The sequence below is a fragment of the Rhinopithecus bieti genome, unplaced genomic scaffold, assembly GCF_001698545.2.
Source record: "Rhinopithecus bieti isolate Rb0 unplaced genomic scaffold, ASM169854v2 scaffold_6776, whole genome shotgun sequence".
NCBI classification, from domain to species: Eukaryota; Metazoa; Chordata; class Mammalia; order Primates; family Cercopithecidae; genus Rhinopithecus; species Rhinopithecus bieti.
Genome location: NW_016805299.1, coordinates 44,409 through 63,408, shown reverse-complemented (window position 1 = coordinate 63,408; position 19,000 = coordinate 44,409). Strand labels below are relative to the sequence as shown.

The following is a 19,000-nucleotide window of genomic DNA, read 5'->3' as shown; positions in this document are numbered from 1 at the left end:
AAAAGGAAAAGGAAGGGTGCTTCCCCCATCTTAAACAAGAGGCTTCAAGAGAATCACTTAGATGATCTGACTTGTGGTCCTTGGAGACTGGGGAGTACAGGACTAATGTGAAAGGCTGTAACTCAGAACAGACAGAAAGGCAGAGGACAGCAGCAGAGGCAAGGCAAGGATATGCAACTGTGTCTTTGAACCAATTAACTGGCAAGAGGGAGAGCTCTGGGACCAGCTTGAAAAAGACTCTGCCTAAGGACAAAGATTCTCTTGTACCCTGAATCACCATTGGAAAGTTCTAGTGAGAGAGTCTCCAAGAAAGGGAGTTTCTCCTTGAGAGAAAGGGAAGCATGGAATATCCACCAAGCCCTTTGGTATGATCACAATATTACCAGCCCTTTAGTCCTTATCCCCTTTCCTCCTAAAACCATTCCTGGAAGGGCCAGAAACAGCAGCTACTGGGTATTGGGGAGCTGGTCAGTAAGAATAAGTCAACGATAAACCCCTTGCCCACTGCTGGCTTCTAGGCCCAAAGAAGTACCAAGCCGGGATGGAAAGAAAAGCTCAAGTGGATAAGCATTTGAAAGTTTCGTTACCACACTGGGCCAGACAGTTTAATTACTGACATAAGACTGTTCTTGTGATTTAAATGAATGAGAACTCTATGAGACCCACTCAGGAATTTTCCCCAGAGATAAAGAACTTTCTCCACAAAGCAAGTTTAAAGTTTGTAAGTGGGAGAAGAAAAAAGTTTTTTTTTTTTTTTTTTTAATTTGCATCCTACCTAGTCAGATTGGTTCAATAAAATGACTGCATATAGTCTGTTTACCTTACTGTGTTTTATATGTTTTCTGATTACTTATTTTGAATGCAGGCTTTGGCCATTAGATAATGTGAAATTCTAATTTTGAATTATTTCTTCCTCACTTGAGCTCAGGATAAATAAAAGTAATTCTGGCTGGGCGCAGTAGCTCACACCTGTAATCCCAGCACTTTGGGAGGCCTAGGTGGGTGGATCATCTGAGGTCAGGTGTTCGAGACCAGCCTGGCCAACACAGTGAAACCACGTCTCTACTAAAAATACAAAATTAGCCGGGCATGGTGGCGCATGCCTGTAATCCCAGCTACTCAGGAAGGCTGAGGCAGGAGAAATGTTTGAACACGGGAGGCAGAGGTTGCAGTGAGCCGAGATCGTGCCACCGCACTCCAGCCTGGGCAACAAGAGCGAAACTTGGTCTCAAAAAAAAAGAGTAATTCTGCTTACCCTGGCACTTTGCATAATTAAAAAAACAATTTTGTCCATTTCAATCATGGAACAAAAGTTATCTTTCAAAATGTAGGAGAGATAGACATCTCCAGATAAACAAAAGTTAAGGGTGTTCACCATTACTAGACTCACCTTACAAAAAACACTAATATGAATTCTCCAAGTTCAAATGAAAGAATACGAATTAACAACATGAAAACTGAAAACAAAAATCTCACTGGTAAAGGTAAATACATAGTCAATTTAGAATACCCTAATAATGTAGTGGTGGTATGTTAATTACTTCTATCTCTAGTATAAAGTTAAAAGCCAAAACTATAAAAATAACTGTTGCTACAATAATTTGTTAAGGGATACAAAATAAGGGGACACATCTCCAAAACTAGGTAAATTATGACATCAAAGACCTAAAATGGAGGGCAGTTGGCAGAGTAAAAGTGTATAGGTTTTTTTAAGTGTGGAAAGTTAAGCTGTTATCAGTTTAAAATAGCCTTTTATAACTATGCTTCATGTAAGCCTCATAGTAACCACAAAGCAAAAACCTATAGTAGAGCAACCAAAGATAAAAAGTAAAAATCAAAGTACATCACTAGAGAAAAGCACCTAATCACAAAGGAAAAGAGTAAGAGAGGAAGAAAGGAACAAAAGATCTATAAAACAATAAGAAAACAATTAACAAAATGGCAGTAGTAAGTCCTTGTCTGTCAATAATTACCTTGAATACAAATGAATTAAATTCTCTAATCAAAAGGGTGGCTGAATGAATGAATGAAAAAAAAAAAAAAAAACAAGACCCAAGCATATGCCTCTACAGATTCTCATTTCATCTTTAAGAACACACATAGAGTGAATGTGAAGGGTTGGAAAAAATATTTCATGCAAATAGAAACCAAAAGAGAGCAAAGGTAGCTTAACTTTTATCAGAAAAATTAGGCTTTAAGACAAAACTGTAAAAGAGACAAGAAGACCATTATATAATGAGAAAGGGGTCAATCAATCAGGAGGATATGATAGTTGTAAATAAATATGTACCCAAAATAGGAACGCCTAAATATATAAAGCAAATATTAACCCTATTCAACAAACTGTGCTGGGATAATCGGCTAACCACATGTAGAAGCATGAAACTGGATTCTCATCTCTCACCTTATACAAAAATCAACTCAAGATGGATCAAAGACTTAAATCTAAGACCTTAACTGTAAAAATTCTAGAAGATCAGAAAAACCCTTCTGGATATTGGCTTAGGCAAAGATTTTATGACCAAGAACCCAAAAGCAGATGGAAAACCAAGCTAAAACAAAACAAAACAAAACAACCCCAAACAACAAAAACAACAAAAAGATAAATAGTGGGACTTAATTAAACTAAAACGTTTCTGCACAGCAAAAGAAATAATCAGCAGAGTAAACAGACAACCCAAAGAGTAGGAGAAAATCTTCACAACCTATACATCCAACAAAGGTCTAATATCCGGAATCTACAGGGAACTCAAACAAATTAGCAAGAAAAAAAAATCCCATCAAGAAATGGACAAAGGACATGAATAGATAATTCTCAAAAGAAGATGTACAGGCTGGGCGCGGTGGCTCAAGCCTGTAATCCCAGCACTTTGGAGGTGGCTGCGAGAATGGTGGATCACGACGCGTTGGGGGTGCAGGAGTGATTCGGAGACCATCCTGGCTAACACGGTGAAACTCTCTGTCCTTAGCTAGAAGAGGTAATATCTCGAATAAAATACTAGCCGTGGGTTGAGGGTCTTGTGAGGGTGCTGGGGGTTCTGTGATAGCTGTGGCTTGAGGGGGGTGCTGGGGGGTGGTGGTGGCGTTGGGTGTGGGTGGCTGGGTCGGCCTGTAGTCCCAGGCTACTCAGGGATGGCTCTTGAGGCAGGGAGAATGGCGTGAAATTGCCGGTGATAGGGTGTGAGTTTGCAGTGCGTTGACGATCCGGGGTGTCACTCGTGCACTCCAGCCCGGCGACAGAGCAAGACTCCCGTCTCAAAAAAAAAAAAAAAAAAAAGATATACCAAAATGGCCAACAACAAATATATGAAAAAATGCTCAACATCACTAATGATCAGGGAAATGCAAATCAAAACCACAATAGCATACCACCTTACTCCTGCAAGAATGGCCATAACAAAAAAATCAAATAATAATAGATGTTGGTGTGGATATAGTGAACAGGGAACACTTCCACACTGCTGGTGGAAATGTAAACTAGTACAACCACTATGGAAAACAGTGTGGAGATTCCTTAAAGAACTAAAAGTAGAACTACCATGTGATCCATCAATCCCACTACTGGGTATCTACCCAGAGGAAAAGAAGTCATTATATGAAAAAGACACTTGCACCTGCATGTTTGTAGCAGCACAATTCACAATTGTAAAAATATGGAACCAGCCCAAATGCCCATCAATCGATAGTGGATAAAGAAATTGTAGGATGTATATACAATGGAATACTGTTCAGCCATGAAAAGGAACAAAATAAAGGTATTTGCAGCAACCTGGATGGAAATGGAAACCAATATTCTAAGTGAAGTAACTTAGGAATGGAAAACCAAACATTAGATGTTCTCACTCCTAAGTGGGAGCTAAGCTATGAGGATGCAAAGGCATAAGAATGATACAATGGACTTTGGGGACTTGGGGGAAATGGTGGGAGGGAGGTGAGGGATACAAGACTGACTACAAATTGGGTACAGTGTATACTGCTTGGGTGACGGGTACACCAAAATCTCATAAATCACCACTAAAGAACTTACTCATTACCAAACACCACTTGTTACCCCAAAATCTAGGGAAATAAAACAATTAAATTAAGACAAAAACACTGGTGAAAGAAATGGAAGAAAACACAAATTGAAAAACACCCTGTGTTCAAGAATTGGAAGCATTAATACTGTTAAAATATCCACATTACCCAAAGATTCAGTGCAATCTCCATCAAAATTCCAATGGCATTATTTACAGTAATTGAAAAAAAAACCCTAAAATTTGATGGAATCATAAAAACTCAAATAGCCAAAGCAATTTTGAGCAAAAAGAGCAAAGCTGGAGGCATCATACTACCTGATCTGAAATTGACTACAGAGCTCTAGTCACCAAAACAGCATAGTGCTTCTAAAAAGAGACATATAAACTAATAAAACAGGATGAAGAGCCCAGAAATACACCCACACATTTACTGTCAACTGATCTACAAAGGTGCCAAGAACATACAGTGGTGAAAGGACAGTATCTTCAATAAATGCTGTTGAGAAAACTGGATATGCACTAGTAGAAGAATAAAAGTGGACCTTTATCTCACTCCATATACAAAAATCAACTCAAAATGGATTAAAGATTTAAACAAACGACTTGAAACTATAAAACGACTAGAAAAAAAACATAGGGAAAGCTTCTTGATATTATTCTTGGCAATGACTTTTTGGATACCACTCTGGAAGTATAGTCAACAGAAAAAAAAATAGATAATAGTTTTGCAGCAAACTAAAAAGCTTCTGCACAACAAAGGAAACAATCAACATAGTGAAGAGACAATTTAAAGGATGGGAGAACATGTTTGCAAATGATATATATCTGATAAGGGGTTAATATTCAAAATATATGAGGAACTCACACAATTCAATAGCAAGAAAACAAATAACTGGATTTAAAAATCAGAAAACCTAAAATAACATTTCTAAAAGAAGACATATGAGTGGCCAGCGGGTATATAAAAGAATGCTCAACATCGCTAATCATCAGGGAAATGTAAATTAAAACCATAATGAGACATCACCTCATGCTCATTACAATGGTTATTACCAAAAAGACAAATATTGGTGAGGATGTGGAGAAAAAAGAACCCTTATACACTGTTGGTGGCAATGTAAATTAGTACAGCCATATGGAAAATGGTATGGAGTTTCCTCAAAAAATTAAAAATAGAACTACCATATGATGCAGCAATTCCACTTCTGTATATACAACCCAACAAAACGAAATCAGTGTGTTGAAGAGACATCTACATTCCCATGTTCATTGCAGCATTATTCACAATAGCCCAGATACAGAATCAACTTAAGTGTCCATCATTGGATAAATGAATAAAGAAAATGTGGTATATACATAAACAATGGAATATTCATTAGCCATAGCAAAGATGGTATCTTGTCATTTATGACAACAGAGATGAATTTGGAGGACATTATGCTAAGTGAAATAAGCCAGGCACAGAAAGACAAATTCCACATGATCTCACATGTGGAAATCTAAAACATGGAACTCACAGAAGCAGAGAGTAGAACAGTGGTTACCAGGGGCTGTGGGAGAATGGGGGATTACAGGGATGTTAGTCAAAGGATACAAAATATCAGTCAGACAGGAGGAATAAGTTTAGGAGATGCATGGTATAATATGTGACTGGAGTTAATAAAAATTTGTATACTTGAAAATTGCTAAGAGGGTAGATTTTAAATGTCCTCATCACAAAAAATAAGTATGAGTTAATGAACACGTCCATTGATAGATTTAGTCATTCCACAATGTGTACATATATCAAAATATCATGTTGTATATCATATATATACATACATATATATAACATGTATATGCACAATTTTTGTCAGTTAAAAAAATTAAAAATGATTACTTAACATTGTATTTTGTGCTATATAGATTAAACCTTTAGTTTATGGTAGGAAAGGGCTTCTATTTCCTTATAAAATGAGATCTCTAATATACTTTTATAATGTCAAATTTGGTTTTACAAATGTTCCAATTGAGTTGACTTTTGCATATGAAATATGGTGTTTTTAATCTGGTCATGCTGCTGAGTTGTCCTTACCATTTCCATCTTCCTGTCCCTTTGACCAGATTATGTCAGGAACATATTTTATCTTTGCAAACAGCATAAGCTGAGCTTTATTAACAGCAAGATATACTTAAAGTCTAGCAAAATAGAGATGACAGTTTCCACCTGGTAACTCCTACTTACCCTGTAATAGTCAGCTTAAGTGTCGTATACCCAAGGAAATCTCCTTGAGCTCCCATGCCAGGGTAGGTACCTGTCTTCTGTGTCTTTGTGCTAGCCAGCACATATCTCTATCATTGCCCTCATCATGCTACACTGCAATCTGGAGGTCTGTCTCCTGTCTCCTGTATTAGACCATGAGCTCATCGAAGACAGGGCCCACAATAAATCATAGTCATAAAAAAAGTCTCAGTATTTAAAATGTCCTCAGTCCATATTTGCTAAACTTGGCTATAGTATATATCATCTAATATTATGTTTGAAGTCTAAAATCAATCCTAAGGAATAAAATTGGTGACAAGCAGATGGGAGATGTCGAGAATGAGCCTTAGATAATGTAGCTAATCATTCAGCTCTCTCAGAAGAGGAACTCCATTTGAACCCTACTGTTTAAGTTCTAAGTGTCAGCATAGGGATCAAGTCCTCATTTCCAATGCATCCCAGCCAAGGTGAAATAAAGAAATAAGACATTTCACACACCATTGATTAGAAAAACAATGACAGAATTTATGGATAAACTTTTTTCCCCCCCAAAAGACAAGAGAATAATTGGGAGCTCTCTTTAGAAAGAACAGAAAAGTAGCCTACTTCTTCTGTTTCACCTATACATATCCTGAGGCACTAGGGTCACTAAGGTACCAGGGCAAAAAATAAAGCAAAATCTCAGGGGGAAAACTAGGATGAAAAATTTAGGGGTGCAGATCTTACCAGGTTATAGAACACCCATCCCCCAGGATGCCCCTGACCTCCTCCCGGCATCTCTCTTGATGCTCAGGGTTCAGAGCCAGGCAGTAAAGGATCCAGGAGATGCTTGCTGCCAAGGAGTCATGTCCTCCGAACAAGAACATGCTCACTTCAGAGTGTACATCAGTATCCGAGAAGCTGCTACCATTTTCATCCTAGAAAGTACAATACAAATATTTTAAATAAAATGCCAGTTTATAAATGTTTGGATATACGACCACAATCATGATTTTAGGGGGAAAAATCAGTTGTAAATAAGGGTTTAAATTTTAATTCAGTTCGACAAATACGTGGTATAAACCATATTCTGCCCAAAGAATACAGGAGAACCAAGGTTAGATAAGAAAAGCAGGCCTTACAAAGAGGGCCCTCAATCAGTAGGCCCTAGAAATTCTCTTCAACTCCCAGATTCCCCAGGACCTTATCATCACAATTTTGTATGTTCATCCATGTGACCATTTTTCATGATCCCCTAAAATCCATGTATCCATGACAATCCCCAAAACTTGTCAAATCCTTCGTTTAGTCTTTACTAATCCTCCTCTAGTGACGGAGTTGCAGAATTCTCTCTTTGTCTCAAATTGCATGAAGCCACTCATCAATTCAAAGTATGGTTAAATTTAGTCAATCGGTTTTATTCTTGTCTCCCCATCCCATTCTCACTTACCCACCTATTTACATAATTAACTGGCCACTTGAGCAGGCTTAGAAATTTAGAAGATTCACCTTGGCAGAAAGGACAATATCCAGAAAATCCTGGTACTTCCTCTTCTGAGTGTTATCTTGCTTTACCCCAGCCTGGAGGGATTTTTTTCTTTCCTGGATTATCGCATCTGGGTAGAAAAACAGTTTCCAATGACCAAAGTGACAGCAAAGTCAAATAAATCATAAAGCAAGCCATGGTTAATGAATAGCTCCAAATCTTGCCTGATTTCCAGATGTTTAAATAGATCTCATTTTCACAGATGGTTTATTTTCCCATCAAAGGGACTTTCGATCAAAGCTCCAAAGATAAACAACACAGATCCAAAACATAGTTTCTATCAGTATGTGGGCAATAAAATTAAGATGATTTCAAGTTTAGATGCAAGTGACCAATCATTCTTTTCTTCCTCAGTCTAATATTTTATCTTCATGGAAAAGTTATTAAATAAAATGGAATGAAATAGAAGGCAGGAAATGAAATGCCAATATATTTATAATTGAAGGAGTTGAAAGAAAAAACAAAACAAAAATATGGAACAGAGGTAATATTTACTATTTAAAAAATTTCTAATTTTATTTTAGATATAGGGATACATGTACAGGTTTGTTACATGGGTAATATGAGAACCTTCTGTACTTTCTGCTGAACTTTTTTGTAAACCTAAAACTTTTCTAAAAATAAGGTCTATTAATGTTGAAAAAACCCACAAAATCTCCTTAATTAAAACAGTGTGATTCTAGTACATTGGTAGATACATCAATGGAATACAAGAGAACATCCAAATATACTCTCATCCAAAATAGATACAAGTACATGTATCTGTTTAGAATGTGATAAAGATGGTTATCTCAAATCACTTGAAAAGATAAACTTTTAAATAATGGTGATGGGAAAACCAGATAAACATTTGGAAAAATTAGATCAATACCTCATACCATATATAGGAATAAATTCTAAATGTAGTTTAGATCTCTGATTTAAATATGAAAAGAATGAAATTATACAAGTACCACAAGAAAATATAAATAATTTTCTCTACAACCTGGGTATAGGGCAGTGGTTCTCAACTGGGGGCAATTTTGGCCCTGGGAACATTTAATAATGTCTGGAGTTATTTATGGTTGCCACAACTATCAGAGCTCTACTACGTCAAGTGGGTAGATGTCAGGGATGTAGCTAAACATCCTATAATGCACATGTCTTGACAACAAGGACTTATCTAATCCAAGAGGCCATTAGTGCTGAGGGTTGAGAAACCCTGGAATAGAGAATGGCTTTTTGTGATTACTGAAAATCCAGATGCAATAAAATAAAATATTGATAAATTTGACTAAATAAAAATAAACAATTTTCAAAAATTAGCCAGGTGTGGTGGCGGGTGCCTGTAATCCCAGCTACTCAGAAGGCTGAGGTAGGAGAATTGCTTGAACCCGGGAGGTGGAGGTTGCAGTGAGCTGAGATCGCACCACTGCACTCCAGCCTGAGTGACAGAGAGAGACTCCATCTCAAAAAAAAAAAAAAATATTGAAAAGGTTTTAAGTTTTGAATAAATTTAACATTTAATATTTTCCCGAATACTTTGCATTTTACTTTTCATAATTGTATAATATTTAAAAGTAAAGTTTTTTTTTTACAAAGTTCTGTATAGCTTCCCCCAGATTCATTCCTCTTTACTCCAATGAAGCACATAAACATTAACATTTTCTGTGTGCACCATGACGCAGAAAGACTTGGGAACGGTTGCTATTTATAATGCCCATTTATGCTTTAAATTGTCAATGACCTGCTTCTCTGAGTGTCCTCTGTATAATATCTATGTGCATGTATGCATATATGTATGTGTAAATGTGCATATGTTGGTGTGCCTTGCAAAATTCCTGGAAGCAAAGACATTTGACATAATTATACTTTATATTTAACATCTATTCAGTGCCAGGCACTGTCCTAAATGCTTTATATATATTAACCCACTCATCGTAACAAACCTGTGAGATCGGTTGCTTTTTAATCAACATTTTCTAGATGACACTGAAACAAAGCAGTAAGTAACTTACTAGTAACTGCTAGTAAGTGGTGGAGCTGATGAAGGATTAATTCACTGTTTGATAAGTATTTTCCACTACGGCATTCATGACAAGTAATGTTGAATTGCTTAAAAAGCTTAATCTATTTCAACTTTTTTGTTTATGCTTGCTAAAACTGTTTTTGAATCAAGACTCTTTCAGGTCCATGTCCACGTTTACGCTGTTCCTCTCTCCATTCCTATGTTGCATGGTTTTAGCCTGTCATTACTATTACTGCAATCGCTGTGCAAAAAGCCATATTCCATGTATGTTTTCAACTCTTAAGTGCCTACTTATATTTGTATTAATAATAATTATCCACAGTAAAAATAGTATATATATATGAAAATTCTGATAAGACTTACTGCTATGGTTGAAGCAAAGCCTTATAAAGGACTCAAGTCAAATTTCTTTGGAGCAGTGTCTACATAAAAGCTCCATTAATGACAAAGATTCTTTCTCTCGTTATATTAAGGTTTTTTTTTTTTTTTGAGACGGAGTCTCGCTCTGTCGCCCAGGCTGGAGTGCAGTGGCCGGATCTCAGCTCACTGCAAGCTCCGCCTCCCGGGTTTTTTACGCCATTCTCCTGCCTCAGCCTCCCAAGTAGCTGGGACTATAGGCGCCCGCCACCTCGCCCGGCTAGTTTTTTGTATTTTTTAGTAGAGATGGGGTTTCACCATGTTAGCCAGGATGGTCTTGATCTCCTGACCTTGTGATCCGGCCGTCTCGGCCTCCCAAAGTGCTGGGATTACAGGCTTGAGCCACCGCACCCGGCCTATATTAAGGTTTATCCCTCTAGACAGACACAGTACAATCATGACAGCATATGGATGTGGGCAACCCAAACCCAGCAAATACCTGTGTACTGATTCAACACTCGGCTTAACTTCTGGAAGCGGTAGCCCTGAGGGCTGAGTTTGAAAATTATGTCACTGTGATACAAGAAACTGTACAAGCGGTGAAATATGATTTTGCCGAGTTCAAATATGGCTTTTACATAAGGATCATGGGTGCTAGAAGAGAAAGTTGGGATAATGCATTAATAAACAACTTAGAAAATGTGTAGAAATATCTTTTTTGCTCTCCCACCACTGACCTGTTTGTCTGGCAGTTGGTCTCCTTGCTGAAAGCGCATTTCATGATTATATCCAGAGACATCAAGTTGATGTGCTCATAGACCTCCACGCTTGTGTCCTGAGTGCTGCAAATCTTCTCCCACTTATCCTGGCACAGGAGGTCAAGGTCAGCATCATCACCACCACCATGACCAAACTGCCTGCATTTGAAGGCTCCTGCCTGGCCCTGCTTTTATGATTTAAGGGAGACAAACCTGACCCAGCAGGAATCAAAGGTCACATGAGTAAATAAGCTGTGTGCTTACTTGGGACACGAGGAAGAGAAAAATACACCCAGCGGAGTGAGAAGGAGCATGGAGAAACCTGCATATATGGTAAATGGCTGAGTTAAAGATCTGTGGCTTTTCAATTATTACCATAACTCTGCTTTCAAACAGACCAGAGTTCCATTAAAACAATCATTGACACAAGACCCATAATTCCAAGGGGTTTACCCCAGGGCTTCCTCCATCTTCAATTCCAAACTTGCTAGATGCCCTGCCACTGCTCTCAACCACCATAGCCACATTTAAAACAAACTCAGAACATTTTCAAAAACATTTTGGATTCAAAAGTGGGAAATGGAGCAAGTGTGGAGAGGAGCTGCTACAGGGAGCTGCCCCCAGCGAAGCCTGACCTGGCTTAACTTCCCCACAAACAGACCTACTCATACTGCTTGAAATGTTTTGCCTGACATTTTAAAACTGTCACAAAGTCCCTGGTTGAAAATGTATTTGTGTAATAAGCATACTTTTTGTAAAAATTCAAATAAATGGATATTTTAAAAGTTCAGGTTGACCAACAGGTCTTAAGCACCTAGCCCCTAGCTTAAGACCTATCGGTCAACCTGAACTTTTAAAATTTCAGAGACGTGGCAACCACAAAGGTAAAGAGAATTTTAAAAACTTTTCCCTAAGAAAAAAATTGTCTAGTCAAAGAGCTTTTATCTCAACTATGTAAGTTTTACTGAGAGCAAATGGTGAATTTAGAAGAAATGAGAACAGGAGGGAGGCTTCCAAGCTTGAGAAACTCTGGAATGATTCAGCAGAGGAAGGAAGTGTGAGAAAAATCCCACAGAAATATGTGGCTGAGAAATGAGGAGGGGAGGAAGTGCTCCAAGAAATAGAGAGAAAACTCCAATGCAGCTCCAGTGCAATCACTGGAGGATCTGAAATTGTGCTGCAGCTGAACAGCGCTAGAATCAGAAAAGGATGCTCTCCTCTCTCATTAGCTTGCGCCGCACAGTCTCTGGGTCTCTGCGTTGAGGACTCACACTGATGTTTTTACCACAATCCTGGCTGACTTGGGGTTCAAACTGCTTCTGTGAGTTTGGCTGAGAATCCAATCATTGAGCTGGTAACAGTAGTTTGTATGGGAACAGGGATGGGTTTGCACATGAAGTGAGAGGAAAACTTTGCCTTTGTTTGCGGTATTTGAAGTATCTATGATGAAAGTGTATTAGTGAATTACTTGTCTGATTTCAAAATAAATATGATTTAAAAATCAAAGCCATTGTACAAATAGAGTTTTGGAGTAGAACTCATTTGTAAATCTGAGACCACTCACAGGAATGTTTCCCTACAATGTTCTTCTGCCCCTTTGAAAAGTGTAGGTCAGGGCCTAGTGATCCTCCACCAATTACAAGAGGAAATTCACATCTGCAACTTTAATATAGACATTCTCTTTTGCTTGGTCCTTTATAGCCACTGCAAGTCTATGCCAATCTCCAAACCTTTGTTCATGCTCCCTCACTCTGCCTTGAATATTCTCATCCATATTACCTACATATTCAAGTCCAGCTTTTATTTCATGGCAAATTTGAGTTTCCTCTGAATCTGAAGCTGTTATAGCTGCTCCTGCCATCCTTACCTGTCACCTTGTGGAGGTTAACACAATTCCATCTTGGAAGCTAATCTGCCTTCTTAACTTTAGTTCCAGGAATGCTCTGAGATTTCCAGTTTATCTATTGTTCCTTGTGTAAGAGCATGTACTTACAATAAATTTTGCCCTTAGGGCAAGTTCTTACTATTAATAATTTCCTCTAAAGCATGTGTGTCCCTCCCCATGGTCTATAATTCCTGGGTCTGGAGGGTAATGGCACAGGGATCCAACATCTTGTGTCACCACTGTGTGAAACAGCTATGGTTTCTGTTTGAAAGCCTCTATTGAATGTTTCTTTTTAATAATCTGTCAGTCTTTTTCTTCAGCCTCTCAGTTTCCTCAGACTTTGGGGTAAGTTTGTACAGACCTGCCATCCATGAAACACATCTATAGCACTTACTATCTAACCGTCACCATTTGGTACCTGGTTTGCTGCCATAAAATCTCAAAATATATTTAAGACAGAGGACCAGATCTTCTTTTTATTAATACTATCACCCAAAGAACATAACAAATTTTTAGACACCTATTGTTCAATGAGTACTTGTACATTTGTTAAATTTTTAGAAACTGAATTTTAATTTTCATGGCCCACGAAACATTAACCTAATACTGTCCATTGCTGGGAGCATTTTGCAATGCACCAGAGCACTTTTCCCCTTCACTTACCAGCATCGTTTTCACAGAATGAGCCATCACCTCGATGTATGCTTTCAGGATGTTAAAATGGAATCCAGGAGTTAGCAGGCGACGATGCTGGAACCACTTGGGTCCATCTAGAGCCAGCAGTCCTTTCCCTTGAGAAATAAAAGGCGGAAAACCTTATGCCATTTAATCAGATGAGATGAAGGAGAGATGAGGAACACAAGCAGCATGGAGTAACCATGACCTACAGGCAGTCATGAAATAGTGGAATATCAAAGTAGCACTTGTATTAATATACAATGCAATTTAATAGATGAAGGTGAATTTAGAAGCTTACTTCTGGGATGGATGTATTTAATACTGTGAGAAAGAGTTTCAAAGTCTAATAAATTTCAAAGCCTTATAAGATGAGCGTGCTAATCCTGAAATCACTAGTTGCTACCTATGTAGTAACTGAATAAGTGACTTAAACTTCGTGAGGTTTAGTTTTCTCAACAACGAACTATGATACTAAATACCTTTTTCCCTGTGTTGCTGTGGAGGTTAACTGAAAGTGAATACCTAAGGTAGCCAACCTTCTCCCTAGCTCACACTAGTAACACAGCAAGTAAATTCCTTTCCTTTCCACTCCAAACCAATCCATAAACTATACGATGAACATAAATTCACAAGGAAAAAGACAAGAGCGTCCACTCTGTCTTCTGATATTCCCTCCTTGAGTGCAGCTCTGGGAATGATACTATGTGAAAATACTTATTAAGACTAATGCTTCACAATCTTCTACTGCCAGACTGGTCATTAGGATTTGACTTTAAAAGGACTTTAAAGTTTATTAATACATAATTGAGTATGTAATTGTAAGCACATTGAGTGCTTACAACATGCCAGACTCATGATGCCTGATCTGTCACTCATACAATGGTGGCCATTACATTTAGTGCTAAAAATATGTATTTCTTTTTTTTTTTGAGACGGAGTCTCACTCTGTCACCCAGGCTGGAGTGCAGTGGCCGGATCTCAGCTCACTGCAAGCTCCACCCCCTGGGTTTACGCCATTCTCCTGCCTCAGCCTCCCGAGTAGCTGGGACTACAGGCGCCCGCCACCTCGCTCGGCTAATTTTTTGTATTTTTTAGTAGAGACGGGGTTTCACCAGGTTAGCCAGGATGGTCTCGATCTCCTGACCTCGTGATCTGCCCGTATCGGCCTCCCAAAGTGCTGGGATTACAGGCTTGAGCCACCGCGCTCGGCCTAAAAATATGTATTTCATTTAATCCTCATAACAGCCCAGCAAAGTGACTCTCAACCTTATTATCAAAGATGAGGAAACTGAGATAGGGAGAGATTAAATGGCTTCCCCAAGATCATATTTAACTAGTCAGTGCAGGAGGGGGCAAGATTCAAATCTAAGTGGTTCCTAATACAAGCCTATATATTCTTTTCTTTAATTCGTGTCTTGTTTAACATAAATACCAATTATATAATTAAAGAGCTTAATTTATCGGCTGACAGAATATTGCCAAACTCTAGAGCAAAATTGTACTGATTTACACGTGGAAATAAAGGAACTCCAAAAAGAAAGGAAAACATCCAAGAAAACAAGAGAGAAGGATAAAGAAAACAAGAATGGGGTGGTGAGACTGCAGTTTGGGTAGATTTTTTTTGGTGGGGGTTGTGGACAGAGTTTTGCTCTGTCACCTAGTCTGGAGTGCAGTGGCATGATCTCAGTTCACTGCAACCTCCACCTCCTGAGTTCAAGCGACTCTCATGCCTCAGCCTCCTGAGTTGTGGGACTACAGGCATGTGCTACTGCGCCTGGCTATTTTTGTATTTTTAGTAGAGATGGGATTTCACCATGTTGGCCTAGCTGGTCTTGAAATCCTGACCTCAAGTGATCCTCCCACCTCGGCCTCCCAAAGTGCTGGGGTTACAGGCATGAGTCACTATGCCCGGCCGAGGCTGCAGTTTTAAAGGGAGACGGGACAGATTCACATACTTGCTGCCTTGAGAAGAAGACTTTGTGGGAGAGAAATGGATGAAGAAGTTTTCTGGGAAGTGGTGTTGTGTTGACCTTAGAGCTCTCCTTCAATCTTTCCCCTAGATAACAGTATAGCTCTACCTGACACTCTTTATGCTTTTGAATTCAGATTTCAGTTCCTTTGGCATGCTCTACTATGGAAAGGGGACTCTGAATGAGAGTGGGCTATACCTCTCATTTGCACATACATACCAATAAGTGGAGGTAAGAATTTCTGCAGGTACTGGGACTTGGGATCTGCAGAGTCAAGCAGAGGAAACAAAAGACATCATTAGAGGGAGCTTTCATTATCAGTTCAAGTTGGTGACGGTTTTCTGGTTTTCCGTGTTTCCCTGCACCAACCACAAATTGTGAGCAAAAGAGAGCGCAGGGCTTACTTCCTGCTGCCTTTGGCAGCCTAGGGAAAGACCTGTGTTAGTCCTGGCTCAGTTTTAAAGAACAGGGCTATGAGGCAGGCAAGTACAGAAACCCTGATTCTTCCCTCGTTTACACTGCCTCCAACAGAAAGAGAGTTTGCCTGAGGGTTGCAAAGTTTCCATAACCATAGTTGGGACAACATATATCCTTTACAGAAGGCAAATTAAGGATCAGAGCAGAGGACAGCAGACACCAGGTACTGAGATGCCAATGCCTCTTGGTGTTTTTGTGAACCCCAAAGTGGAGGTGTTCTACTGTTCTTGTCCTTAACAGGTGAACATGAGACAAATCAGAGCGGGGGGACTGGAAACATGGAGATAGTCAAGACAATGCTCTTCTTTTACTAGGTTTTATTAGGAGTGGTGGATACGATGCATAGGAAAGATTGGAAGATAAAAACCTTCATTTTACAAAGTTGACAGGGCAAAAACTGGACATTTTAGTATTACGCTATGAAATAATCCACAATGAAAGCCTTAAAAAAGGATTGGGTGGGGGAGGTAGATGGCTCATACCTGAAAAGGGGACATAGTTCAGAAATATGTGGAGAGGAAAGCTAAAATTTGGATCATAATCAAAAGGTTTGATGGGTAAATTAAGGATCTAACATCCAGGCTTACATACTGAACCAGCAGAGGTAGAGTTACTGCTGATTCCCCACCCTCTTGAGACTTATGCTGGAAACCAGCGGTAGGAATGGGAAGTGCTGCTCACAGTGAAGTCATAAAATCCACAGAGGCTGCCGGGCGCGGCGGCGGCTCACGCCTGTAATCCCAGCCCTTTGGGAGGCCGAGGCAGGCGGATCACAAAGTCAGGAGATTGAGACCATCCTGGCTAACATGGTGAAACCCCGTCTCTATTAAAAATACAAAAAATTGGCTAGGCATGGTGGCGGGCGCCTGTAGTCCCAGCTACTGGGGAGGCTGAGGCAGGAGAATGGTGTGAACCCGGGAGGCGGAGCTTGCAGTGAGCCGAGATCGTGCCACTGAACTCCAGCCTGGGCGACAGAGTGAGACTCCATCTCAAAACAAAACAAAACAAGCCCAGAGAAGGCAAGGGAAGCCTTGCCTGGCAAGTCTGGTAATGCCAGCTGGGTTTTAAGTTACACGGACCTCAACATGTCCATGCAGTCCTGAATAAGACAAGGGACTGGGGAGGACATGGGAATCCCCTTCAGTATTGGTAGGAAACCTGTCACCTCCCCATACTTGCTCCTGGATCTCTTAAAGACCTCAAACCAATCTGCTTTGGAATCTTGCCTATGGGTTTGATGCATTTCACTTCTAGGAGGAATAGGTCCCAGAGATTCCCCCTCTTCTTACCTGTTCTGCTCAGAAATGTCTTTGCATAGTCTGGGTCATAGATATAGAAAAATGCCTGAAAGGGCCCAATCCAGAAAGGGAAGGCACGAGGGTATTTTTCAATAATTTCCTCAAGCTTCTCCATGTTATCATCCTGAATAAACTGCCGTGAAAAAAGTAAAAGTAATTAGATAGCCAGCCAGGCTGGACCTGTCCCCTCTTACAGACACAAGCTGAATTCAAGTGACAAGGTCACACAAGCAGAGGAGCCTGAGACTTTTCTGGAAGTGACATAACATGCTTTCTTTGGAACTTCTAAACTTGGGGGATAATTCTCTAAACAAAGTTAGTGTATTTATCTTCTCAATATTAATATAACCTGTACCCCCAGACCAAGTCACTGTTGAATGACATTTACTGTGAACTCTTGTCCCAGTAGAGGGTGAGCCGAGTCACACTCTCTGCCTCACTTGCCAACATCACACACTCAGACTGGAGTGGGATCTGGAAGCTAAAAGACGTATTTCCTAAGTGGGAAACTAACAGTTACTAAATGAGGCATGACCCTACATCCAGCTCACCATTTCTTCTCCCTGTTCCTCTCTCTAATTATGCACCACTGATTGTTTCTCATGACTTAGTAGTAAATGCTTCTCTCTAAAAAATTGCCAACTCTATCTACAAAGAAAATCCAAATTCTCCTCCCAACAACAGAAGGTCCATTTACACAGATGTGTGAAGCTTAAAGCCAACTCAAATACAAAACTTTCAGCTTCCAACATTTACAAATGAGAGTGCAAATACTGCCACTGGAGAAGGACTTTTTGCTTTTAGAAGCAGATGAGTAATGGGTCACTTAAATTGTTTCTCTAAATCACTGAAAACAAGATTCATTTACATTTGCTTCTTGTGTAAAGTGGAGGGCACCTGCACGTGTGTGTTTTGGTGTGCCCATCTATACACTTGAGCATGATGATGGGAGTCCCCAGCTGCAAAGTAATCTGAAGGCTGCCAGATTTTTCCTCATGTGACCAATCACACGGTATCTGCTGCAGGATTGTTTGTTCTCATCCTCAGGAGAGGTGGACAACTCTGGCTCCCATTTTTCTCTGTTATCATTTAGCAATTTTAACCCATAAAGTGCTCTCTGGATAGTTCAAGGCCACTGAAAGGTTGAGACTCTTGAAATCTAGTTTCTAAAATACTGCACTCTTTTTTGCTAATGTTGCCATAATCAAGCCAGTGATAAGCGCCCACCATCCAGAGTAGTGGTTTTCAACAATGTGAATATTTTTTCATTTATTCATTCACAAACAATAAACACACAAGTATTTACTGAGTGTCTATCACATGTACCAGGTGGTAGAGATACAGAGAAATAGAAGAAAGACAAGGCCTTTGCCCTCATGGAAATTATAAACTAATATGACAATTGTTTGTTTAGGTAAAAAACTTTCATAAATACCCCAGCCACATGGAAGTATTTCATTATACTTTTTAAACTCCTGACTAGACAAAAAGGACAGAAAACTATTGTGAATCCTGTACTATATTTAATTTATATTTTTTCATCCCCAGAGAAGCATCTAAATATACTTGAAAATGGGTACTACATATATTTAGTAAACATTGTTCAGAAATGTTCAGAAAATGCACAGTGCCCCCAAATAGCAACAGCTAACATTTATCAAGCACTGCTATGAACTAGGTGCTGCTAAATGTTTTCCATGTTTTATGTTATTTAATATTTACATCAAGAATCCTATGAAGTAGATATAATTACAATCCCTATTTTACAGATGAGGAAATTGAG

General features: G+C 39.3%; 1 protein-coding gene across 2 annotated transcripts in view; it reads right to left on the bottom strand.

Annotated features, from left to right (window-relative positions):
• CYP4X1 (cytochrome P450 family 4 subfamily X member 1) overlaps window positions 1–19,000 on the bottom strand; it is a 57,638-nt gene that overhangs the window by 7,254 nt on the left and 31,384 nt on the right. For both annotated transcript variants that reach the window (XM_017872063.1, XM_017872061.1), the window contains exons 2-8: window positions 17,209–17,350; window positions 15,662–15,706; window positions 13,458–13,585; window positions 10,889–11,016; window positions 10,651–10,805; window positions 7,750–7,856; window positions 6,988–7,178 (exon numbers count right to left, since the gene is read on the bottom strand). In XM_017872063.1, coding sequence (XP_017727552.1) covers window positions 6,988–7,178; window positions 7,750–7,856; window positions 10,651–10,805; window positions 10,889–11,016; window positions 13,458–13,585; window positions 15,662–15,706; window positions 17,209–17,350 — 896 coding nt within the window. The remainder of the gene's footprint in view (window positions 1–6,987; window positions 7,179–7,749; window positions 7,857–10,650; window positions 10,806–10,888; window positions 11,017–13,457; window positions 13,586–15,661; window positions 15,707–17,208; window positions 17,351–19,000) is intronic.